Consider the following 26,322-nt stretch of genomic DNA (forward strand, 5'->3'; position numbering starts at 1 on the left):
CAGTCGACGTGTAGTTCGGCGTGGGGGTATAACCCTGTCGACAACCACGGATCAAAGCTACGAGCTTCGTAGCTGAGGTCCTCCTACCTTGGGCAGGACCGCCCTTGACAGATTGCTTCCTAGTTTTGCAGTGCTCGAAGAAAAAAGGCAGAAAGCAGAAAACTTCTGTAGCCCTCCACGTGCCTTCCAGTTTCAGCAGACGGAAGGACTAATAAAAAGAAAAGGAAAAGCGATAAGAAAGCTAAAACCAATCACTTCGCTAATTATTACTTTAGGGGCAAATTAATTATCAGCAACGCTTAAAACGAAAACGGTGCCTCCATAAGCTAGAAAGGTTTGGAATTCTCTGAATGTTAAAACAGAACATCCGGAGTTTCAGAACATTCAGAGCTCTGCACTTAAAAGTTAAAACAGAACTCTGAACGTTTCTGACTGCTTCACTGTATTCAGAATTTTCACAACATTGTAAATTTATACATTATAGACACGCACTTCAGGGCACTGCTCATCATATCCTCTGGAAAGTCTATCTCAACCAACTTCAGCACCTGTAGTCAAGCGCAAACAAAGGGTGACTACCGCGCACCAAACCATGCCTTATATATGCAATGGAATAATATAAGCAGTGTTGACAGTACCTTCTCTTCAATACCAGTGGACGCACTCTTTGTGAATGCCTGTGTCCATTAGCTTGACGAATGTCAGATAGTCACACGTGTGCTCAGAAACAGATCGACACAAAGAAGTTTATCAGGGTAGTCTTTAATAGTGATTGAGTTAACTATCTCATTAGTTCATTCATTGCTCTATGGGGTTGCAGTTCCTTTCACTTGGAGAGATTTCAGATCTTGTACATTCTGCATCACTGGACACAGTATACACTCCAAAAGGGAACTACTAAGGCCCGTCCTGTAGCCTATATAATGTGGGGTCCGGGTCAGCCCTATCAACATTTTCCTTGTCTCGTGATTGATGCTTGCAAAATTGTTGAATCTGCCATAAAAATATTGTCGAGTAATTACATACAACAAATGACAGTAAAGTTGATCAAGGAAGAACATTGCCTCTTACCCTAAACAAACATATCAAGACTCAAGAGTAGGTGGGGCCAGTACAGATGATCCAGCAATTGCTCCCTGAAATTTTTCTGTTTCAGCCTTACCCTTTGCTTGGTATTCATATGTTGCTTTATATTCCTTTCTTCCCTCTGTTCCTCAGTCATTTCAGCACCAGACGACCCTTATCCCATTGCATTTTACGTTCACAAGGGCAACAGTTACGGCTGTAGTGGTGTGCCCAAGGTTACAACACTTGCTCATGGTCATGGACAATTGCATAGTCATATATTATTGATTTTGGAAGAAAGATTGGCCGAGGTGTAACACCTAAATTGTAAGAGATCATATAAAAGGAGAAAAGTGTCTTCCTTTATCTATGTATGTGAATTTCACCTATTTGTCATCATGTGAACACCATATTCAAAAGCAAATAATTAATAAAAGAATATATGCCATTGAAAGTATGCATCATGCTGGATATTATTTTTGTGGAGTGCATTTTGTGGCTATACAAATAAAATAAAATAAAGAGAATACTAGTACCTAGATGAGAATTTAAGATTTAAAGGGGATCCTAGAATTTAGAAAAGAGAAGAAATGAATATTATGAGGAGAAAAATAAGTAAGTGAAAATATATTGTGCCTTAACTAGAGTACAGGTTCACAACACTGTTTGGATTCAAAATTTGAATGGAAATTTAAATCATGAATTTGGAAGACAAAATAGGAAAAGGGAAATAAAATAAAAAGGGAAAACCTGCAGCCGGGCCAACTTCATGCCATTCGGCCCATCTACCAATTGCCTACGCGCAGCCCAGCGTCACTCCCGCAGACCGACCGGTGGGACCCGCCTGTCTGCGTCTCCTCCGCGCTCGCTCCCTGCGTCTGTACCGCGGACTCACTGGGCCCACGCGTGCTCAACGCCATGGCTCGATCCTGGACGTCGTTCTCCGCGCGAAGTCCGGGCTGTTACAACTGACCGCGCGCCGCGCGCGGACTCCCACCTCGTGCGGCAGTACAAGTACCGCCACCGCCCGTCCTCCGTACCTCCCCTGCTCCGTGGATTCCAGACCAATCGCGCCCCCACGTTGCCGTCGCCATAGCCATTACGAACAGAGTGTGCCGCCGCCGTGTGTGTGTTCATTGCATCGCCGGTGATTTGCTTCAACGACCGTGCTCCTGTCCTCGGGGTGTGTCTGAAGAAGTCGCCAGCGACTACGATTGGGAGTGGAGATTGCCGTAGCTCGGGAAATTCCTCGCCAACGACCGCGGCAATCTTGGATCCGCCACACACCGCGGCCGGCCTTCCTCGTCGCAATTACTTCCGGTAAAACACCTCCTTAGTTACCGCCTTAGCTTCAATTTGGTTTTTCGCACATCTATGTGGGAGCTCGGTCACTAGGGCGGGCAAATTCGGCGGCACGCCGGTGGGAGCTCCGCCGGGTGGGGCGTCTCCCGGCCCTTGCTGCGCGACGAGGTGGGTTGAAGACAAACCTAGGCGGTCCGATCCTTGTTGAACGGTCAAGATTAGATTGTAGGATACCCCTTCGCCCTTTAGATCTGGACCGTTAGATGCGATCGGACGGTCGATGTCGTGTACGGATCGCGGAGCCGTAGATCTTCAAATCAACGGACGGCGTAGCGTACCGGTTCGGTATAAGTTAAAAACTAATCCGGGCCCTCGGTTGAGAACTGAACGGCTGAGATCGGCGCATACCCCTTCACGGCTCACGTTTTGCAAAAGAGCCCTTACGGTTTTAGAGATTCAACCCGCCATCCTGTGCGGAGTTCTCTGTGTCTTGTGGGATTTCACGTGTTAGCCCCCAAGTTTTTGAGAAATAATGGCCGCCGTCCAGAGACTGGGAATTTCAGGAAAATAAAATCTAAAATGATTTTCAGGATAAAAATAAATATGATAAACTTAGAAAATTCATAACTTGATGAATTTAGCTCCAAATTGATTCATTCCAGTGGCATTAATTTTGTTTAAGTATTGTTTATTACCTAGTACCTTTGTCTAACCATGAAACTTGATTTAAAATTATTCACATGAGTAACTCTATTCTAGGTATTAAATAACTTCAGAAATTCCTAACTTAATAACCGTAGCTCCGAATTTAGTGGTTCTTGTTCTTACGATCTCGTTACGCCACGTAGAATATTATTACGCAGTTTATCCTTATGTTTGGTTAAATGTTAATTTGCCTATACACTGTTTGTTTATAATGCTACGACTAGCGTGAGGACACGTGTCATCAGAAGAGCAAGTTGGTACCTGGAATCTCAAGTCCCAGGCAAGTTGTGCCCTTGATCACTTCTTTTTACCCAGCCATGTTCTAATTAATCATAATGATCTGCATAGGTTAATTTTGATGGGACCCAATAGGTTACCCTAGTTTGATTATCTTTATACCTTGTTACCACTGAACTTTTTGGGTAGTACTTGCTAGTGCTTTATGTGGTTTTGGGTATGAAGATACATTACTCATGATTATACTTTTGTTATCCGTTGTTATTTATCGTTCATGATAAGATCATTATGTTAATTGGAACATGGAGCGACCACCCGGGAAAACAGTGCTACCACAAGGGTATAATGGGACGCCCTTGGCTGATTAATTAGGAAAGCTAGTGGAGGACTACCTTACCCGAAAGGGGCAAGGGCAGTAGGGGAGTGGTCAGTGTAGGGAGACCCTCGGGAGGATTTTGCTGCGATGGCGGTCCTGCAAGGGAATTCCTGCATTGGAGCTTCCTATAAACTGTAGCGGGTTTTCTGAAGCTAGTGGAACTTTGTAAAGGCCTCGTAGTGTTACCCTGCCTCGCCTCCTCGGTAGAGGTGTACGGGAAGTCGCGATCCCTTGGCAGATGGGTAACATGACTTGTGGGTAAAGATGCGCCACCTCTGCAGAGTGTAAAACTGGTATACTAGCCGTGCTCACGGTCATGAGCAGCTCGGACCCTCACATGATTAAATTATGGAACTTAAACTCAATTTGTCATATGCATTGCATCGCAGGTGAGGTTGTTACTTTTGTTCTACTATTTAATTGGGTTGGTATTTACTTATACTTAGTAATGGCTAATAAAATTTTGACCAACTTTAAAAGCAATGCTCAGCTTCAGCCATCCTCTTTGGTAAGCCTTACACTTCACGTGAGCTCCCACCTTTGGCGAGTTCATGCACATTATTCCCCACAACTTGTTGAGCGATGAACGTATGTGAGCTCACTCTTGCTGTCTCACACCCCCCCCCCCCACAGGTCAAGAACAGGTACCGCAGGATGAGGCGCATGGAGGATGCTGCGATGAGTTCGTGAGAGAGATCTAGGCCGTCGTCTCCCAGTCAACTTTGGGTTGCTGGACCGTTGTCTCCTTATAATGTAATTATTTATTTTGTATAGAATTCCTGTTATTTAGTAAAGATGTGACATTCGATCCTGTGCCATGAATTCATCATATGTGTGAGACTTGGTCCTAGCACACCTGGTGATTATGTTCGCGCCCGGGTTTTGGACCCCTAAAATCCGGGTGTGACACGAGGTTACAACACTTGCTCATGGAAAATTGCATAGTCATATATTATTACTTTTGGAAGAAAGATTACAAATATTGATTTGTTGCATTGTATTTTATAAGGATTGAGGAGTAGTATTAAATGGTCTGCTGTCCCATTGTTCTCAAGGCAGTGTTCGCACTTTTATTTTGTTATATTCCCCCTTGGCTGTGCCTCATTAGAAAGTGTTGTTTGCAGTCCTATGGCCAATGTTTTTTTCTGAAACAACTACTCCCTCTGTTCATAAATATATGACACCGTTGACTTTTTTAAAAAAAAAACTTTGACCACTCGTCTTATTCAAAAAAATAATGAGTTATCATTTATTTTTTTATGATTTGTTTTATCATTTAAAGTAGTTTGTGCTTGACTTCAAATTTTATATTTTTGAATGAATATATTGAATAAGACGAGTGGTCAAAGTTTTCGAAAAAATCAATGGTGTCATATATCTGTGAACGGAGGTTGTATTAGATTGAAGTGTGGTACGTAGTATATGATAGATAAATAATGCACATGAACTAAGTTCAGACCAATATAGGCGTCAAACTTACTTGTGATGATCCTGTTGTTGGATATATCTCTAAATGGAGTGCGCCCTCTACCTGGCATGGTCATTTTAATTGAAATTTGTTAACTTGTACATAAGCTGCACGACGAAGAGCACTGTGTAAATGAATTTGTCAATGAAAAAAAGACATAATATAACAACCTCCTAATTTGTTAACAAATCTGTATACTACTTTTAATTTCTCAATGAAAAAATGATGCAGCCAAATGATTTTCGGATCATGGTAAAAACAATGTCTGCAATATGTTCAAACATCGAACAGAGATGAAGATTGCAATTATAAGACATAATATTGTGATGAAAAGTACAGTAAAAAATTTGACAAATGTTGTAAAATCCTATCAGTATCACATGGAAATTTCAGGTCTGTTTACATACCTAAAAACATAGCTACTGATATTGTAGTTGTATGGTTGATTACAGATAGCTATTGATATAAGTTGGAGAGCGATCTTAATTTCACACCTTACAGATAGCTGGTGACATTTATTAAAAAACTTCACATTAGTAATAAGCTACTCATAAATTAAATGGTGATGAAGCACAAGCAAACATTGATCTAAGCAAAAAATTCTGCAGTTAAGCAACCACTTAACTTCCTCATTTTTCTGCTCACATGCATTGCTTGATACATTAATTTGGGGAAGGAATTTTACAGTTAAACCAGACATGTTCATTCATGTGTTCAAGGATACTCTACTACCAAACAATCAGAATGACAACCAAAGTTGGCGAAGCACACATGTCAATGTTCACTACAGGGAGGAATATGTGTAGTGCCTACCAAAAGCTGCATGGGGCAGTAAGCCAGGAAGCAATGATGAGGGAAATCATAAATAAACCAACTCAATCAATGTCTTTTCCTTCTAGATGGATGGATCTCAGTACTCACCAATGAACTGAAAGCCATTTAATGTGGCAGATCACCAGGCTAATTTCTTTTTGAACCAGTAGCAAAGTAGGTGGTCTAGTGGGTAGTGGCTAACAGGGCTAGATCCATACATCAGAATGCCTACTTTTTTGGTCCTTAGTATGCATTGCATTATCATGATTTCGAAGTCCAGTGCAGTTCATTCAGAATTTCTTTGCATGAAATATCTAGTCATAATCACCAGTAATCACCACATGAACAAGAACCATCTCTAAAATGGTGAAACCGGTTGGAATCCCGCAGTATGATCAGTCTTCCCTCAATCGCAGAGATACACTTGAAAGCAGTGTGACAGTCTCTGCATACTCTCAGGTTCTTTATCACCCGGATGGGCCTCCCAGGAGGAATTTTTAGAATACCATAAGCAACAGCAAGCTTCTCGCTATGATACTTTAGCATGTGCTCTTTCTCTTCCTCCTCAACATCATGCAAAACCATATCTGTAGCTGATACATATCCAGCCTTTTTCATCCTGATGTCAAGATCTTCCAGGAAAGCATATATGTCCTCTCTTTCAGGATGCACAGAATCACCCACTGAGAAAGTGTGGACTTTGTTCTGCACCTCAATCCAACTGAATCCTGGAACCTTCTTCACACCACGCTCATGCATTATATGTCTCATCTTGTCCACATCACGCCATTTGCCAGATGATGCATATATATTTGAAAGCAAGACATACATGCCTGCATTTTCAGGTTCCAACTCAAATATTTTCTCAGCTGCATTCCTGCCAAGTTCAGAGTTGCGGTGGATCCTACTGGCACCAAGTAATGCACCCCACATGGTAGAGTCAGGCTCAAAAGGCATGTCCTTCATAAGATTAACTGCTTCATCCAATCGCCCAGCACGGCCAAGAAGATCTATCATACAAGTGTAGTGTTCAGGTTTTGTTGCCACACCAAAATCCCGGTGCATTGAATAGAAGTATGAAATCCCTTTCTCAACCAAGCCAGAATGACTACATGCTGCAAGTACTCCAACCTGGAAGTTAAATTTACCAAAACATTAGAAGATCACAAGTGAACCTAATGTTAGCTTCCCCGGTAAATGTTGTCTAAAAAGGAAAGTCAGTAGCCAGATACAAATATAATACATGATTGATTGCCAGGAGGGATCCATAGATAAACATGAAAGTGTCATCAAGACATCAATTAGATATTGATTCATCAAGCAAAACCAACTACATATACTGTAACTTGTATATCCTACAAACTTAAAAATACAATGTTCCATTTCCAGGAAGGACATGCTTACCAAAGTAATATCGTCTGGCTTGGTAGATGTCTTCCTCATGGTATCAAAAACCTCAAGTGCTTCCTTGCCAAAACCATGACGTGCATAGCCTGCAATCATAGTATTCCACGAAACAACATCCCTCTCCTCCATCTCTTCAAATGCACTGTGAGCTTCCTCCATGCTTCCGCATTTGAAGTACATAGCTAGAAGTGCATTTCCAACAAAGCAGCCCACCCCATAACCAGCCTTAATCAACCTACTATGCAGCTGCATTCCACACTCAAGTGCAGCAATGTCAGCACATGTGCTCAAAACACAAGCAAATGCTGACCTATTCACCCACTCACCACAACGTCCCATCTCTTTGAACAACTGCAGTGTTTCCTCACTGAAACCAATTTGTGAATACGCAGCCAGCATTGCAGCCCATGAGACTGCATCCTTCTGGGGCATCATGCCAAAAATTGCTCTCGCCTCGTCCAGCATCCCAGCCTGAGCATACCCTGTCAACATTGTGTTCCACGAAGCCACATTCCTACAGGGCATAGCATCAAACAACTCCTTTGCCTCCTCCATCATCCTCCGCTGGACATATGCTGCCATCATTGCATTCCACGACACAGCATTCTTATCTGGCATGGCATCAAACACCCTCTTGGCCTCTTCGAGCATCCCATTTTGTGCGTATCCAGAGACAATAGCTGTCCAGGTGAACACATCTCTAATTGGGGCCACATCAAACAACCTTCTTGCCTCAGCCATATCTCCTCTCCTCGCATAACCGGACACCATAGTATTCCAGGAAACAACATCTCTCTGTGGCATTTTATTAAACATTTTCTGCGCTTCTTCTATCTGACTGCGCTGCACATACCCAGCCATCAAAGCATTCCAAGAAATTGCATCCCACTCTGTCCTTGAATCGAACAGCTCCCTTGCCTCTTGGATCCGTCCGTTCCGGACATAGGCAGCAAGCATGCCATTCCACGAGACAGCATCCTTCTCTGGGGCGAGATCAAAGTAGTGCCGTGCGAGCGAGACCAGACCATGGTTAGCGTGAGATGAGATCATGACGTTGTAGGACACGGAATCCTTCACGGGCATTTCGTCGAACAGAGCACGCACGTCGGCGAGCGATGACGACACCCCCAGCGCATGCAGGAGCGTGTTGTAGGAGAAGGAATCGGGGCGCGGAATGGAACGGAAGAAGGAGAGCGCCTGCGGGAGGCGTCCGTTGGCGGCGTACCCGGCGAGCATGGTGTTGTAGGTGGAGGTGGAACGGCGGGGCATCGCGGCGAATAGGCGCTCGGCGTCTGGAACGCGGCCCGCACGCATGTGCGCCGTGATGGCTCTGTTGCGCCGGATGACCTCCATATCAGGCTTGCCCGTAATGCAAGCGTCGGCAGGGGCGGGCGGCCGCCTGTGGCTTCGCTGCCGCGCGGCGGCGCGGAGATGGCGGGAAGGAAGCATGGGTGGTTTTCCGAACTGTGGTTCTGGCTTGTGCCTGTAATTGTTGCAGAGCTTTCTCAAAATTGTGACAACGTTTTGAAAACGAACTAGAACCGGTGTTTGTTCAGGATTACAAGCTGAATCGTAGCTCGGTTTGTTAACGAACCAGCTCTTAAGCTAAACGAGCTATCACATATATATATATATCTACTACTATATTTAAGACGTTAGTGTAGACGTCCACATTTTTTTGGTGCACGGTTCTACCGTCGCCCGCTCTCCTCTCTCACGCTGTCTCGCCAACAGACTCGCCCCCGCTGTCCTATCTCAGCCTCTGATCTCTCGCTCGCCATCATGGAAGGAGAATCAACACATCCAGGAAAGGTCCGACCCTGCTCTCCTCTCTGCTGTCTCTCTCGCCCGCCATCTGCGCCAAGAATCGTCGCCATCTCCGCGCTCCTCTCTGCAATCTGCCGCCATCCATGGCAGCTCTGTCCGTACCCACAAATCGTGCACAGATTCATGGCAGCCGCGCCCCGCTCTCCTCTCTGCAGCCCACCGCGATTCTTGGCGCCCACACCTCTGCAGTCCGCCCCGCTCCGTGCTCCTCTCTACAATCCGCCGCCATCCATGGCAGCTCTGTCCGCGCCCACAAATCGCGCGCAGATTCATGGCAGCCGCCTTTCCGCTCGAGCACCCACGCAATCATCACCGCCGCCATCCATGGCAGCTCTGTCCGCGCCCACAAATCGCGTAGATTCATGCCTCCCGCTATCACATTCTCACCGGCTGCCCCGGTCGCGCTTCCTTCTCCCGTAGCCATCAGAAAAGGGGGAAAAAAGGCCACCGAATTCTCCTCGCCCGGGCACAACCTCGCTCTAGAGTCCAGGCCAGACCAGCATGTCGCCTTTCCGCTCGAGCACCCACGCAATCATCACCGTTGTCTTCCTCTCGCTCTTCTCTTCCCCTTCCATTCCTTGGCACCACGTCCTCGGGAACGCCGCATGCCCTCCGCACAAGGCGCCGCCTGTTCCCGGTGACCGCGGGGCCGAGATCGGCGCGCCATGGCCGCGCCCGGAGGCCTGGACCAGGACTGTGCACAAGACGCCGCCATTAAGCTCTTCGGCCGCAACATCCCGGTTCTCCACTCATCCGTCTTCGCCGCCACCGCCGCGGCTGCATCCGAGGTGGGCAGCAACAGTCTCAGTTCTCGGATTCATTCCCTGACGAGGGACGGGGATCTTTCATGGTCGACGGGTTCTCGTGGGGGGGCAGGATGGTCATTGCTGGCCGTTTCTGAGGAAAAGGGAGAGGACGGGAAAGCGGAATCGGATACGCTTTTTCTTCCTCCTGCTTTTGCGCTGTCAAATGCGTGTTGGTGGATCATGGTTCCTGCTGGGATTCTGGTCGCTGTTGCTGCGAAAAAATTATTCCTTTTGGAGCCTTGTTTGATTTTGTACCTCATTACAAAAAAGTTGTGGGTTTATGTGTTTGCTCCTTCAGTGTTTGTACGGGAATTTTCTTCCAATACATGTTTCTTCACCAAGTTACTCTTCGTATTTACGGCCGTATTTACGGTGAGATTTATGTTGGTTTATCCCTTACTCAGATTCTAATCATGTGAGCCTTCGGCTTGCCTATAATGTTTCATGCTGACTGCTTAGGGATTACTTCTGTTCATGCTTGATGTGATAGCTTGGAATCGAAATGTTCAATATGTACGATAAGAAGATTGGTTGCCTTTTCATAGCGTCCATGTACGATTTTGTTTCCTTTTTTCTTTAGAAAGATACATTGCCTTTGTCTGTGGAGAAATCGCTGAGATTTTTCTTGATTTTGTGGGGGTAATCAGTAATGCCATGGAAAAGGTAACGAACATTCAGGTTACATCAGTTAACAGACTATTAATCAGGTTCCTTCAGTTCCTTTGGATGTCTTTCTTTTTGAGACGGGGGTCCTCTGGCTACCTTTCAGTGTACTGTAAGCTTGTATTTATTGTGATTATTCATACTTTGTAATCGAGCACTTTAATGTACTCTGAAGATGCAAGGAGTTTGTCGATCTATATCTATTTTTTACTCCCGTTGCAACGCACGGGCATGAACCTAGTATATATATATGTTATTTACTCATAAATTGATGAACATGTTATATGTGTGGTGTTTATGACTTATGAATTAAATTGATGATTAATTAATTGTGTCTAGGTGTTAAATTGGTCTGTACGACTATAACTGTTATTTGAACTGATGAACATGTGTGTGAATTGTGAACTGATAAATGATGAGTTGTGTTAATTTGGTATTACATTGATGTAATCTATAAAACTATGAGTATAATTATTATTTTCTATTGTTAGCGAGCTAGCTCGAACTTGGACTAGTGTCAGTTCGAACTTGAACTCGATATCCAACCCTAGAGATTCTAGAGATACAAATATCATTCATGTAAGGAGCCATGGATAAATTTCTCAAGAGGGAGATTCTAGAGATACAAATGAATTGGCACTAGTGCTTTGGAAGCCGGCGCAGGAACAATTTGATGGGGAATCAGAAGATCAAGGACCTACAAACCACAATGTAAATGATCATGGTAACATATCTCATCCAACTTCTACAGAGTCTGCTAGTGTTGATGAACACCAGTAGTGGTCGTAGACATATATGATCCGAGAAATTGGAATAATCTTGATAACGAAGCAAGAGATACATTAATCAATAAGGTACCGATAAGAGAAAAATCGTGTATTTCCATTGGATGGCAACTCTAGACATTTTTTTGTTCCCATTTTTTTAGAAAGTTAACGATGGTGAGGAACATGATAGAAAATGGTTAGTTTACTCAAAACATGTTGATAGAGTGTTTTTCTTCTATTGTAAGCTTTTCAAATCTGATAGTTGCAAAAGTTCATTAGCACATGATGGATATAGAGATTGGAGACATACTAGTGAGAGGCTGAAAGAACATGAAAATAGTGATGAGCATATCATTGGTATGAAATGTTGGAATGAATTGAGGGCTAGACTAAGAAAATAAGAAACAATCAATAAAGATTAGCAACGAAAAATTACAAAGGAGAAAGAACACATGAGACAAGTTTTATTCAGAATAGTTGTCATCATAAAATTTCTTGGTAAACGCAATTTAGCATTTTGAGGGTCCAGCAATCATCTTTACCATGAAAAATGGTGATTTCTTGGCTTGTGTTGAAATGATTGCAAAATTTGATTTGGTAATGCAGGATCACCTTAGAAAAATTGAAAGCAAGGATATTTATTACCATCATCTTAGTAATAAAATTCAGAATGAGTTGATATCTCTTTTGGCTTCTGATACTACTAGAGCTATCATAAAGATTATTACAGAGACAAAAATACTTCTCTATCATTCTCGATTCTACTCCGGATGTTAGTCAAGAAGAACAAATGTCTTTGATAGTTCGACATGTCAATATATCTGTCAACAAAATTAAGGTTGAGGGGTACTTTTTGGGTTTTTAAAGGTGGTTGACACGTCTGGTTTGGGTTTTTCATTGTTTTGATTGATTTATTGGAATCCTTTGATCTTAATATTGGTGACATAAGGGGGTCAAGGTTATGACAATGGTTATAATATGAAAGGAAATTATCAAGGAGTATAGAAACATTTGCTTGATAAGAATCCAAGAGCTTTTTATATGCCATGTGCTTGTCACAATCTTAATCTTACTCTATGTGATATGGCAAAATCTTGTAGTAAATCTATCTCATTTTTTGGAATTGTGCAAAAGATATATACATTGTTTTTTGGTTCTACAAAAAGGTGTAAACTTTACTTGATCATGTGCCATGTTTGACTATGAAATCATTGTGCAACACTTGTCGGTAAAGTCATATTAAAAGTGTGGCCGCAATTAGATATTGAGCTCCACAGATAAGGGCGACTTTGTTTGAGTTACATCATGCTTCTGATACTCATCCCATGTCAAAGAGTTTGTATGACTTTGTTGGTTCATTTGAGTTCATTCTCGGTAGGGTTATATGGCATGATATTTTATATGGTGTAAATGTTGTGAACAAGAAGTTGCTATCACCATCAATGTGTCTTGACTCTACCTTAGAGCAAATAGATGGTATAATGTGTTACTTTGACAAATATAGAGACGAAGGGTTTGCTTCTAGTATGATGGTTGCCAAGGATATTGCTTCTGTTATGAGTGTAGAGGCAACATTTCTAGTAAAGCGTCATGCTCTTAGAAAAAAGCATTTTGATGAAACTGATTGCAGCACTGCGGAAAATCTACAAGGATAGAAATATTTTTGAAGTAAATTGCTTTTTGGTTATGCTTGATATGGCAAGTAGTTCATTAACAAATATATTTGAAGACCTCAAAGTATTCAATGGTATATTTGGGCCTCTTTTTTACTCAGCATCATTGAAATCATTGAATCACATTAAACTCAAGGACTATTGTGCCATGTTGGCAAAAAGTTTCTCTGTTGATGATTCATCTAATTTTGAGGAAAATAATTTGATATCAGAGTTAAGAATATTGTAAATGACACTGCCAGATAGATCAATGCCTGCTATGGAAAATTTTGAGCATGTCAAAGAAATGGATTGTTATCCCAATATATCTATTGCTTATCGGATATTATTTACAATACCAGTAGATGTGGCCTTCCCAAAGCTAAAATTAATGAAGAATTATTTAAGATCTAAAATGTCTCAAGAAAGGTTAAATAGGCTAGCAACTTTATGTATTGAGAAAAAAAATGTTAGTTGATATTAATATTGAAGCCATCATTGATGATTTTGCATCACGAAATGTTAGAGACATTTTAAGGTGGTCTGTAATATATTATTTGAGGTAATGATCTTACTTCTTTCTATCACAACTTAAATTTTTATGTGATACATTAAATTATTTTAGTTAGTTGATATATAATAGTAAAAAAATACTCCCTCCATCCAAAATTAAAATTTGTTTTACCTTTTTACTGGATTCATACAATAATTAATGTATATGTGTTGTATATATATGTCTATGTTCATAATTATATATATAAATATGGATATAAAAATTTAAATCTAAAACGACTACTATTTTAGGGCGGAGGGAGTAGTTCTTATGGTATTAGGACCTCTATTTATAATCCCGCCTGGGTCCCTTAAAATTCAGGAACGGTCTTAACAAAATTCCATAAGATTGTCCTCGTTCGGCTTATTCTTCAGAAGAAACTGCATTCGGCTATTCATGTTGCAGCAGACAACACGGCCTTAACGAACACCCTAGGCGACAGGTTGCTGCCAATGGCTTGGCCATCGGCATTGAAAGCCCAACACCTTCGGCCATGTCAAGAGCACCACATCCACCTACATCCCAATCGAAGCATTACAGTAGAGCTGCCAGTGTCAAGCCGAGAAGACGCATCGCCATCCCCTCCCCAGGGCAGCGTCTCCATCCAAGCCCAAACAGTAGCAAGGGGGCGGTGACCATGGTCACCATGGTATTGTCCAAGAACCGCTCCGGCCTGAACTCCTCAGGCGCCTCCCACAGTTTGGGGTCCCCATGGATGAGCCAAGCGTTCACGAGGATCATCATGGTGCCGCGTCGGACATGGAACCCTCCAACGGTGAAGTCCTCCATGGCCTCATGCGCTTGGATGACTGGGCCGACAGGACAGAGTCGAAGACTCGGAGGGTCTCTTTAATTTGACCACATTGCAGACACCGGAGGTTCGTCATATCTAACTCCTCCACCAGCAGGGAACTACCGATGTTGGCATCTATCTCATCTCTCGTCTTCAGCATTGCTTCTGGGTTGGTCAGCGGCATGGTTTACAAAACCGGCGGTAAACCACCGGGTTTTATTTTCAAAATTCGTTCTAAATTCAAAAAAAATGAAAAAAAATCATAAAACCAGAAAACAGCTGGTAAACCATTATTTGAGACCGGTAAACCGTCATTTTTTGCCAGAAAATCGGATTTAATGCCAAAACTGAGTATTTAGTGGTTAATTTAGGCATATTAGTCTTGTTTACTGTTATATGCTATATGTGAAGATGTTATATGTTATATGTGAAGATAAACCCATAGCTCAAGTCCAGTTTAGGCATTAGTGGTCAAATTTCGGTTTCATTTCCTGACCAAGATGGAATCTGTAGATCAAGTAACTTCAGTTCTTCTAATAACTATCCGTCTAGACAAGACTCAATCTAGAACCCTTAGCTCCAGTTCTTCTATATGTGTTCCTAAGATTTGTTGATTAGGAGAAAAGTCCAACACTTGGTGAAGTACACATGCAATACACAAACACCGAACACACATACCGGTATGTTTTTTTTGCTTTATGGATAAATATTTATTTGATGTTCTTGTTTTCTCGCTAATGTATCTCATATATTTTGTATAGACTTATCACTATCACTATAACGGATTGGAATAATATCACGATCCTTTCAACATGCCTGAGTACTATCACTATGACTCGAGATAAACTTGTGAGTATTATGAAATAAGTCGACCTATGTGTTGTTGCCTCATTGGAGAGTTGTAAAAGAACTTGTATTTGAGTATTGCGAAGTTCGCTGTTTGTTTGTTGCATGAGAACTGGAGTTTGTGGTTGCAAATGCATGTTATATGTTATTTTGGTGAACACATGTCGTGTGGATCAATTAATATTTACTGTGCAATGTGAATTGAGCAAACTACAAATAAATATTGTCAAAAATTTCCACTTTTTCTGTAAAAAACAGCAAAAACCGGTTCGTTTCGCGATTAACCGACGGTTTAGAGCGGGTTTTCACCGTTTTTCCGCCGATAAACCGGTTCGAATTCAAATTGATTTGAATTGGTCAAACCGGCCGGATTTTACCGGTTTACCGTTGGTAAACCGTTACCGGTGGGTAGCGGTTTTCGCATAGGAAACAATTTTGTAAACCGTGGTCAGCGGCAGCACCATTTGCCTTGTTTGGCAAGTCTAGGTTCTAATGCACACATGAGCTAAACCACCCGTGGATCAGGTGGATCCCGTTCGGCCACCCAATACACCTCCCACTGATCCCCTGATGCGTGTATTAATCTCCATGTGACTATAAGAAGTGTAACATGCTAACTCTGACTCGCTCTCTCCACTGCATATACATATTAAAATTTCCAACGTAAACCATCCCTGTCCTACATCTACATGCTTGTTCGTACACGACCATGGCACATCTACTGTTCATATTAAAATTTAAAATAAAACAGAAAAATAGCACAAATACTAAAGACCATGTCACATCTACTCTTCAAATAATAGAGCATTTGTATAAGCTAGTTTGCTCATGGCAAATTAAACAAATATCCATAGTTCTAGTCTTTCTTTAATAACAAGGATCACATCCACGAGCTTGGAAAAAACAAACATTTCACAAGAAGTGTTAATACAAGTTCCAACTGAACGTTCGCCTACTAGATTGCTTTCGGACAATTGATAGTAACAATTTCAAGGCCTTCCAAATTCTTAGTTGCATTTTCTTTGAGCTCTCAAGTTTCAAACAACCATGCAAAATAAAGACACATCGTGAGCTAGGAAAAATTACTTACTACAATAGATAAGGATCATGAAAGGGATAAGACTAGATCAGATCATGTTGTGATGTTTGTTATTTCCTTAATTCTATACAAGGATGGGATTGTATCAATTGAGATCATGCATTGAAGAAAAATTAATCACAACCCCCACACAAATCTAGCCTCCTTCTGAAAGGGAAATGAGCCCTTGGGCCATTTCTAAGTATTTTGGTGATTGAGTGCAAACACAAGTGCTTAAATGTGAATCTATGCCCATGGATGAACAAAGCGCAAATCACAAGTAAAGGTATGTTTCTAAGCTTTAGTACATTGGTTTTGTGTACTAATATACTTGTCTAAGTGTTAGAAACAGGAGAAAACGAGTCAGAGAAGAGTTGGCTGTGTACAGCCAAAAGGCTGTTTCGGTCTGGGGCACCGGACTGTCCGGAGGTGCACCGGACAGTGTCCGGTGCGCCAGGCTGCCTCGGGCGAAGAGGCCGCTCTCAGGAATTGGCCGACGACGTACGGCTAAAATTCACCGGACTGTCCGGTGTGCACCGGACTGTCCGGTGAGCCAACGTCGGTCGAGCCAACGGTCGGCCGCGGATTCTGCGCACGACACGTGGCCTAGCCAACTGTCGGAAGGGGGCACCGGACTGTCCGGTGTGCACCGGACATGTCCGGTGCGCCAACGGCTCCCAGATCTGCAACGGTCGGCTGCGCTGTTTAAGGAAGGAAATCGGGCACCGGACAGTGTCCGGTGTGCACCGGACTGTCCGGTGCGCCCGACGACAGAAGGCAAGGATGGCCTTCCAGATTTGTTCTCAACGGCTCCTAGCTGCCTTGGGGCTATAAAAGGGACCCCTAGGCGCATGGAGGAGTACACCAAGCATTCCTACAACATTCCTAAGCACCAAGACATCGATCTCGCGCACTCGTTTCATTGTGATAGCATATAGAGCTCTTGTGGAGTTGTGAACTCTTTGAGTTGTGTTGCGAGCTCTTGTTGCTACTTGTGTGCGTGTTGTTGCTCTAATCTTTTGAAGTCTTGTGTGCGTTGCTCATTTCCCCCTTGCTCTGTGTTTCTTTGTGAACTTCAATTGTAAGGGCGAGAGGCTCCAAGTTGTGGAGATTCCTCGCAAACGGGATTGAGAAAAAGCAAGCAAAACACCGTGGTATTCAAGTGGGTCTTTGGACCGCTTGAGAGGGGTTGATTGCAACCCTCGTCCGTTGGGACGCCACAACGTGGAGTAGGCAAGCGTTGGTCTTGGCCGAACCACGGGATAACCCACTGTGTCATCTCTGTGATTGATCTCTTGTGGATCACCTATTCACCCCCCCTCTAGGTGCTCTCAATTGGTATCAGAGCCGTTCTCTTCAAGAAAGGGACTAACCGCCCGAAGAGATGGATCCTAAGGGGAAGGGAATCGTGATCAACGATAAGGAGAAGGAGTCCTTCGTCAACGAGCCCAAAGATGACAAGCCTACCGACTCCGGCTCAGGCCATAGACAGAAGGAAGGGAAGAAGAAGAAGACAAGGCGCATCAAGGAGATCGTCTACTACGACGACAGCGACGAATCTTCCTCTTCCCAAAAGGACAACGACGACAACGACTATGACAAACAAAAGACAGTTAACTCAAACTTTTCTTTTGATTATTCGCGCATTCCGCATAGCTCAAATGCTCATTTGCTCCCCATTCCACTTGGCAAGCCTCCTCACTTTGATGGAGAGGACTACGGATTTTGGAGTCACAAAATGCGTACTCACCTATTTTCTCTCCATCCAAGCATTTGGGAGATTGTGGAAAGTGGAATGAAATTTGATAGCTCGGATAGCCCTTCGTTTATTAATGAACAGATCCATAAAAATGCACAAGCTACTACTGTGTTGCTAGCCTCTTTGTGCAGGGACGAGTATCACAAGGTGAGCGGCTTGGACAATGCCAAGCAGATTTGGGACACCCTCAAGATCTCTCATGAGGGGAATGATGTCACCTTACTCACCAAGATGGAGTTGGTGGAGGGCGAGCTCGGACGATTCGCAATGATAAGGGGAGAGGAGCCGACACAAACATACAACCGGCTCAAGATCCTTATCAACAAAATAAGGAGCTACGGAAGCACGCGATGGATGGATCACGACGTCGTCCGCCTAATGCTAAGGTCATTTACCGTTCTTGATCCTCACTTGGTGAACAATATTCGTGAAAATCCTAGGTACATCAAGATGTCGCCCGAAGAAATTCTTGGAAAATTTGTAAGCGGGCGAATGATGATCAAGGAGGCGAGGTACGTGGACGACGCGTTGAATGGCCCAATCCATGAGCCTCAACCCATTGCTCTCAAGGCAACAAGGAGCAAGGAGGCGCTACCCAGCAAGGTGGCGCAAATTGAGGCGGCCGGTCTTAATGATGAAGAGATGGCCCTCATCATCAAAAGATTCAAGACAGCACTAAAGGGTCGCAAGGGACAGCCAAGCAAGACTAAGACCAAGGGAAAGCGATCATGCTTCAAATGCGGTAAGCTTGGTCATTTTATTGCTAACTGTCCCGACAATGATAGTGACCAGGAACACGGGAACAAGAGGGAAAAGAAGAAGCATTACAAGAAGGCCAAGGGCGAGGCACATATCGGAAAGGAGTGGGATTCGGATTGCTTCTCCTCCGACTCCGACAATGAAGGACTCGCCGCCACTGCCTTCAACAAGTCATCCCTCTTCCCCAACGAGCGTCACACATGCCTTATGGCAAGGGAGAAGAAGGTATGTAATCAAAACAATGTCACGTATGATTCTTCCAGTGATGATGAGTCTAGTGATGATGAAATAGATTACTCTAGTTTGTTCAAGGGATTGGATAGAACTAAAGTAGATAAAATTAATGAATTGATTGATGCCTTGAATGAAAAAGATAGACTCTTAGAAAAACAAGAGGACCTTTTGTATGAAGAGCATGACAAATTTGTAGAGGCACAAAAGTCTTATGCTTTAGAAGTTAAAAAGAAATGAAGTGCTTTCTAGTGAACTATCTTCTTGTCATGAAACCATTGCTACTTTAAAAAGTGTTAATGATGACTTAAATACTAAAGTAGCTAGTAAATCTAATTCTTGTGTAGAACATGTTGAGATTTGCACTAGGTGTAAAGATTTCGATGTTGATGCTTGTAGTGATCATTTAGTTTCAATTTCTAAATTAACTGAGGAATTGACTAGTCTTAATGCCCAACTTAAGACTAGCAAGAGTGAATTTGATAAACTAAAATTTGCAAGGGATGCCTACACGATCGGTAGACACCCCTCAATTAAGGATGGACTTGGCTTCAAGAGGGAAGCCAAGAACTTAACAAGCCATAAGGCTCCCATTCCCACTAAGGAGAAAGGGAAGGCCCCTATGGCTACTAGTGCTAAAAAGAACCATGCCTTTTTGTATCATGATAGGAGACAAACTAGAAATGCTTATAGGAGTTATAATGCGTACGATGATTTTTCTCATGCTATGTTTGCTTCTAGTTCTTCATATGTGCATAATAGAAATGTTGGTAGAAGGGATGTTGTTCATAATATGCCTAGGAGAAATGTTGTTAATATTCCTAGGAAAGTTAATGAGCCTTCTACAATATATCATGCTTTGAATGCTTCCTTTGCAATTTGTAGAAAGGATAGAAAGGTAATTGCTAGGAAGTTAGGGGCAAGATGCAAGGGAGACAAAACTTGCATTTGGGTCCCTAAGAATATTTGTGCTAACCTTGTAGGACCCAACATGAGTTGGGTACCTAAAACCCAAGCCTAAATTTGCCTTGCAGGTTTATGCATCCGGGGGTTCAAGCTGGATTATTGACAGCGGATGCACAAACCATATGACGGGGGAGAAGAAGATGTTCACCTCCTACGTCAAGAATAAGGATTCCCAAGATTCAATCATATTCGGTGATGGGAATCAAGGCAAGGTAAAAGGGTTAGGTAAAATTGCAATTTCTAATGAGCACTCTATCTCTAATGTGTTTTTAGTAGAGTCTCTAGGATATAATTTGCTATCGGTTAGTCAATTATGCAATATGGGATATAACTGTCTATTTACAAATGTAGATGTGTCTGTCTTTAGAAGAAGTGATGGTTCACTAGCTTTTAAGGGTGTATTAGACGACAAACTTTATTTAGTGGATTTTGCAAAAGAAGAAGCCGGTCTAGATGCATGCTTAATAGCTAAGACTAGCATGGGCTGGCTGTGGCATCGCCGCTTAGCACATGTGGGGATGAAGAACCTTCACAAGCTTCTAAAGGGAGAACACGTGATAGGTTTGACTAACGTTCAATTCGAAAAAGGTAGACCTTGTGCAGCTTGTCAAGCAGGTAAACAGGTGGGAGGAGCTCATCACAGCAAGAATGTGATGACCACTTCAAGACCCCTGGAGTTGCTGCATATGGACCTCTTCGGACCCGTCGCCTATCTGAGCATAGGAGGGAGTAAGTATGGTCTAGTTATTGTTGATGACTTTTCCCGCTTCACTTGGGTGTTCTTTTTGCAGGATAAGTCTGAAACCCAAGGGACCCTCAAGCGCTTCCTCAGGAGAGCTCAAAATGAGTTTGAGCTCAAGGTGAAGAAAATAAGGAGCGACAACGGGTCCGAGTTCAAGAACCTTCAAGTGGAGGAGTTCCTTGAAGAGGAAGGGATCAAGCACGAGTTCTCCGCTCCCTACACACCACAGCAAAATGGTGTGGTAGAGAGGAAAAATAGGACGCTCATCGACATGGCGAGGACGATGCTAGGAGAGTTCAAGACCCCCGAGTGCTTTTGGACGGAAGCCGTGAACACGGCTTGCCACGCCATCAACAGGGTCTACCTTCATCGCCTCCTCAAGAAGACGTCGTATGAGCTACTAACCGGTAACAAACCCAATGCATCTTATTTTCGTGTATTTGGGAGCAAGTGCTACATTCTAGTGAAGAAGGGTAGAAATTCTAAGTTTGCTCCCAAAGCAGTAGAAGGGTTTTTATTAGGTTATGACTCAAATACAAAGGCGTATAGAGTCTTCAACAAATCATCGGGTTTGGTTGAAGTCTCTAGCGACGTTGTATTTGATGAGACTAATGGCTCTCCAAGAGAGCAAGTTGTTGATCTTGATGATATAGATGAAGAAGATGTTCCAACGGCCGCTATGCGCACCATGGCGATTGGTGATGTGCGACCACAGGAACACTTGGAGCAAGATCAACCTTCTTCCTCAACAACGGTGCATCCCCCAACTCAAGACGATGAACAGGTTCATCAACAGGAGGCGTGTGATCAAGGGGGAGCACAAGATGATCATGTGATGGAGGAAGAAGCGCAACCGGCACCTCCAGCCCAAGTTCGAGCGATGATTCAAAGGGATCATCCCGTCGACCAAATTCTAGGTGACATTAGCAAGGGAGTAACTACTCGGTCTCGATTAGTTAATTTTTGTAAACATTACTCCTTCGTCTCTTCTATTGAGCCTTTCAGGGTAGAAGAGTCCTTGCTAGATCCGGACTGGGTGTTGGCCATGCAAGAGGAGCTCAACAACTTCAAGAGGAATGAAGTTTGGACGCTGGTGCCTCGTCCCAAGCAGAATGTTGTGGGAACCAAGTGGGTGTTCTGCAACAAACAAGACGAGCATGGGGTGGTGACGAGAAACAAGGCTCGACTTGTGGCAAAAGGTTATGCCCAAGTCGCAGGTTTGGATTTCGAGGAGACTTTTGCTCCTGTGGCTAGGCTAGAATCAATTCGTATCTTGCTAGCATATGCCGCTCATCATTCTTTCAGGTTGTACCAAATGGATGTGAAGAGCGCTTTCCTCAACGGGCCAATCAAGGAGGAGGTGTACGTGGAGCAACCCCCTGGCTTCGAGGATGAACGGTACCCCGACCATGTGTGTAAGCTCTCTAAGGCGCTCTATGGACTTAAGCAAGCCCCAAGAGCATGGTATGAATGCCTTAGAGACTTTCTAATTGTTAATGCTTTCAAAGTTGGGAAAGCCGATCCAACTCTTTTTACAAAGACATGTGATGGTGATTTGTTTGTGTGCCAAATTTATGTCGATGACATAATATTTGGTTCTACTAACCAAAAGTCTTGTGAAGAGTTTAGCAGGGTGATGACGCAGAAATTCGAGATGTGTTACAACTTGACGCTTTGAGACTAACCATATGCTTGAGTTTGCTTGTTTTAGTCTCAAAGGAGGTTTGAAAGGGAAAAGGTGGACTTGGACCATGAAAGACTTCCACTGCACTCCGATGAGAGGGTAACTTATTCCAAGTCCATCTCATGAACTCTTATTGCCATTTGCTCTTAATTGAAGATTTTGGTGAGGCAATGGGGTTCTAGGGCCAAGATTGATCCCGTTTTGGTGCTTGATGCCAAAGGGGGAGAAAATAAAGGTCAAAGCAATAAATGGATCAGCTACCACTTGAGAGATTTGAAAATAGTAGAGTAGAGCTTTTGGTTTGTCAAAACTCTTTCATGTCTCTTTTGTCAAAAGTTGACTTCTTGTGGGGAGAAGTGTTGATTATGGGAAATAGGGGGAGTTTTTGAAATCTTTGATCAATCTCTTTTGGAATAACTCTCTTTATGCTTCAACATGTGTGTTTGACTTAGAGATAGAGATTTGAGTTTGATTTGCAAAAACAAACCAAGTGGTGGCAAAGAATGATTCATATATGCCAAAATTGAATAAAACTCAAATTTATTTTATTTGAAGTGATTTTGCACTTGTTCTAGTTGCTTTATGTTGTGTTGGCATAAATCACCAAAAAGGGGGAGATTGAAAGGGAAATGAGCCCTTGGGCCATTTCTAAGTATTTTGGTGATTGAGTGCAAACACAAGTGCTTAAATGTGAATCTATGCCCATGGATGAACAAAGCGCAAATCACAAGTAAAGGTATGTTTCTAAGCTTTAGTACATTGGTTTTGTGTACTAATATACTTGTCTAAGTGTTAGAAACAGGAGAAAACGAGTCAGAGAAGAGTTGGCTGTGTACAGCCAAAAGGCTGTTTCGGTCTGGGGCACCGGACTGTCCGGTGGTGCACCGGACAGTGTCCGGTGCGCCAGGCTGCCTCGGGTGAAGAGGCCGCTCTCGGGAATTGGCCGACGGCGTACGGCTAAAATTCACCGGACTGTCCGGTGTGCACCGGACTGTCCGGTGAGCCAACGTCGGTCGAGCCAACGGTCGGCCGCGGATTCTGCGCGCGACACGTGGCCTGGCCAACTGTCGGAAGGGGGCACCGGACTGTCCGGTGTGCACCGGACATGTCCGGTGCGCCAACGGCTCCCAGATCTGCAACGGTCGGCTGCGCTGTTTAAGGAAGGAAATCGGGCACCGGACAGTGTCCGGTGTGCACCGGACTATCCGGTGCGCCCGACGACAGAAGGCAAGGATGGCCTTCCAGATTTGTTCTCAACGGCTCCTAGCTGCCTTGGGGCTATAAAAGGGACCCCTAGGCGCATGGAGGAGTACACCAAGCATTCCTACAACATTCCTAAGCACCAAGACATCGATCTCGCGCACTCGTTTCATTGTGATAGCATATAGAGCTCTTGTGGAGTTGTGAACTCTTTGAGTTGTGTTGCGAGCTCTTGTTGCTACTTGTGTGCGTGCTGTTGCTCTAATCTTTTGAAATCTTGTGTGCGTTGCTCATTTCCCCCCTTGCTCTGTGTTTCTTTGTGAACTTCAATTGTAAGGGCGAGAGGCTCCAAGTTGTGGAGATTCCTCGCAAACGGGATTGAGAAAAAGCAAGCAAAACACCGTGGTATTCAAGTGGGACTTTGGACCGCTTGAGAGGGGTTGATTGCAACCCTTGTCCGTTGGGACGCCACAACGTGGAGTAGGCAAGCGTTGGTCTTGGCCGAACCACGGGATAACCCACTGTGTCATCTCTGTGATTGATCTCTTGTGGATCACCTATTCACCCCCCCTCTAGGTGCTCTCACCTTCCAAGCCAACTCTGCCTAGCCAACTTCTTGGCATTGTTTACCCCTAATGAACTAGGTTCCATAACAGTATCGATCAAAGTGGAAATGTGAAACGAGTGAAAAACAAGAATATGTAGAAGCCTCTGTTGCTGAAAAACAGACTCAATAACATGTTTGTTGTAAAACAACAACCAACCGACTCTTAGAACTCAAATGGAGGTAGACCTTGAAAACCACCGAGAGAAGTGTTTCTCCCAAGACTTAGAATTAACCTTGGTTTTGGATGAAGATGTCTACCATGCATGTATTCGTAAACTCATAAATTTTGCAGTAGCTATGCGAAAGAACTCGTTATATAAATTCAAAGTCATCGCGACTTTGCTTTTTGATTGTGTGGCTTGCTTTACTTCACTTGTCCTCTGCTCTAGCTAACAAATACATGTTTTAATTTACTTTGGAAAGGGTAATAAGTTGCAATCCAAATTCTTTTGTAAGCCTATTACTACTTTGATTATCAGCAAACATGTGAAAAAAAGAGGTAGCTAGTACGGAAACATGAGAAATTCAAATCACATATGCATGGATTGGTTGAATAAGCAAAGTATATTATTTTTCTTGCTGGAGCCAATTAAAATTTCTCGCTAGTCCTAGTCCGTCCACTCCTCCTAGTCTAGGCGCACACAACGTAAGGCACATGCCATCAGAATGAGTAAATAGAGCGCAAGAAAGGATGGGAAGGAAGAAAAACTCACGTTCGTCTAGAACGAGACTTACTGTGGCGTTGAGACCAGCAGGCTCCTTGGAAGAATGAAGAAGCTTACTGAATCTGTTGGAGACCCGCAGATGGCTCTCGAGTGTCGACAAAAGGCACAAACTCTTCTGGATCGAAGATGACGGCGTGGATATGGCGTGCGAGCGACGAACGCCGCTCGTGTGGAATGGCGTAGGTTTGGCAGAGTTCGATGCGAAGGGCGGCACGCCGACGCCGATGTGAGCAGAGTGGTGGTGCTCGCACGCAAGGTCCGCGAGACGTCTTCCACGCCTCGGATGGAGATTTTTCTGTCCCCGCGTATCAGCGTGTATTAGCCCAACATTCATGCCAACACCTGATTTGCCAAAGACACATTTGGGCTGCACAGGGAACGTGATCCCATCGTGGGCCAAATTACACGTGGGGCGTGTATTAGGCTTCAAACCAGGCTATTACACGAGTTACCAAACGAGGCCTCAACGATCAGCGTCGATGTGTCTATGCCGGCACTAAGCAGTATCTGCAGTAGATGCATTGAGATTGCAACCACGTCTGTGTCACAACACGAGGACTGATTCCCAAGAGAGACAACTCACCGAGACAATGCCTTTGATGATAGTGTTAGTCTAGTAGTCAGCTTCAGTTTCTTGCAGCGATAGGAGCTCGTTAATGGTGCCCTTCTTCTCCGTGTCTGGGGGGCACCAGTTTTGCAACTTCGGCGTCTGTCGTGACGAGGCCAGCGACACACACGTCGTGTCTCTCCTAGAGACGGACCAGAGCCTCATTGACGCCGGGTAGACGGTCGATCCACCCAAGGCTTTGTAGTAGCAGGGTTTTCAGTACCGAAAAACAAAAAATATCGGAGGACATAGATAAACACGATATATCAGAAATATCTGACCAAATTCATTTTTTTTAAAAAAATTGGCAACATTTCGCCTAAAACCATCTCTAATCCATTAAAAGATTAATACATGAATGATTGCACACAAAACCAAAAGAATAAAACAATAATCACATTGTTTGGCAAGCTCACTAATAGCTGAGTTGTGGCAGCAGATGTGTTATGCAGCAGCCAACCATCAAAAAATGAAGCCAACAATAACAACAGCTTAAATATGAAGTGGACAAGTAATGGCAGCCTCAAATATTAGTACATAACATAATTAAGTCACCACTAAATCGCATATTACAGTCCATTAGATAGTAAAAGTAATGGCAACTTCAAATATTAGTACGTTACAAAAGTTAGGAGTCTATTTAAGCCAACGACATATCGCCAAAAGACATTAATCAGTGAAGCA

General features: G+C 43.5%; 1 protein-coding gene and 1 pseudogene across 12 annotated transcripts; both read right to left on the bottom strand.

Moving 5' to 3' along the window:
* Positions 1-299: 299 nt before the first annotated feature.
* Positions 300-8,924, bottom strand: LOC103632574 (pentatricopeptide repeat-containing protein). Of its 12 annotated transcripts, none has more exons than XM_008654340.4 (6): positions 7,371-8,924; positions 6,075-7,097; positions 5,166-5,216; positions 1,072-1,282; positions 639-993; positions 300-548 (listed from the first exon to the last, which is right to left on the bottom strand). In XM_008654340.4, the coding sequence occupies exons 1-2, from the start codon at positions 8,820-8,822 to the stop codon at positions 6,291-6,293; spliced, it is 2,259 nt and encodes a 752-aa protein (XP_008652562.1). In that variant the 5' UTR covers positions 8,823-8,924; the 3' UTR covers positions 300-548; positions 639-993; positions 1,072-1,282; positions 5,166-5,216; positions 6,075-6,290. The 12 variants fall into 12 exon arrangements, with proteins under 12 accessions (XP_008652562.1, XP_008652561.1, XP_008652560.1 ...); XM_008654339.4 differs by having other exon boundaries at positions 1,072-1,385; XM_008654338.4 differs by having other exon boundaries at positions 1,072-1,451.
* A 5,111-nt stretch (positions 8,925-14,035) lies between these two features.
* LOC103634011 (cytochrome P450 81Q32-like) lies at positions 14,036-25,803 on the bottom strand (annotated as a pseudogene).
* Positions 25,804-26,322: the final 519 nt, after the last annotated feature.

This window comes from Zea mays, chromosome 7 (genome assembly GCF_902167145.1).
Source record: "Zea mays cultivar B73 chromosome 7, Zm-B73-REFERENCE-NAM-5.0, whole genome shotgun sequence".
Classification (NCBI taxonomy): Eukaryota; Viridiplantae; Streptophyta; class Magnoliopsida; order Poales; family Poaceae; genus Zea; species Zea mays.

Excerpts from the sequence above, each read along its gene's own strand:
- LOC103632574 (XM_008654343.4), bottom strand. The coding sequence starts at position 8,822 with ATGCTTCCTTCCCGCCATCTCCGCGCCGCCGCGCGGCAGCGAAGCCAC. Across the intron at positions 7,098-7,370 it reads AGCCAGACGATATTACTTTG|GTTGGAGTACTTGCAGCATG; the intron begins GTAAGCATGTCC and ends TTTAACTTCCAG.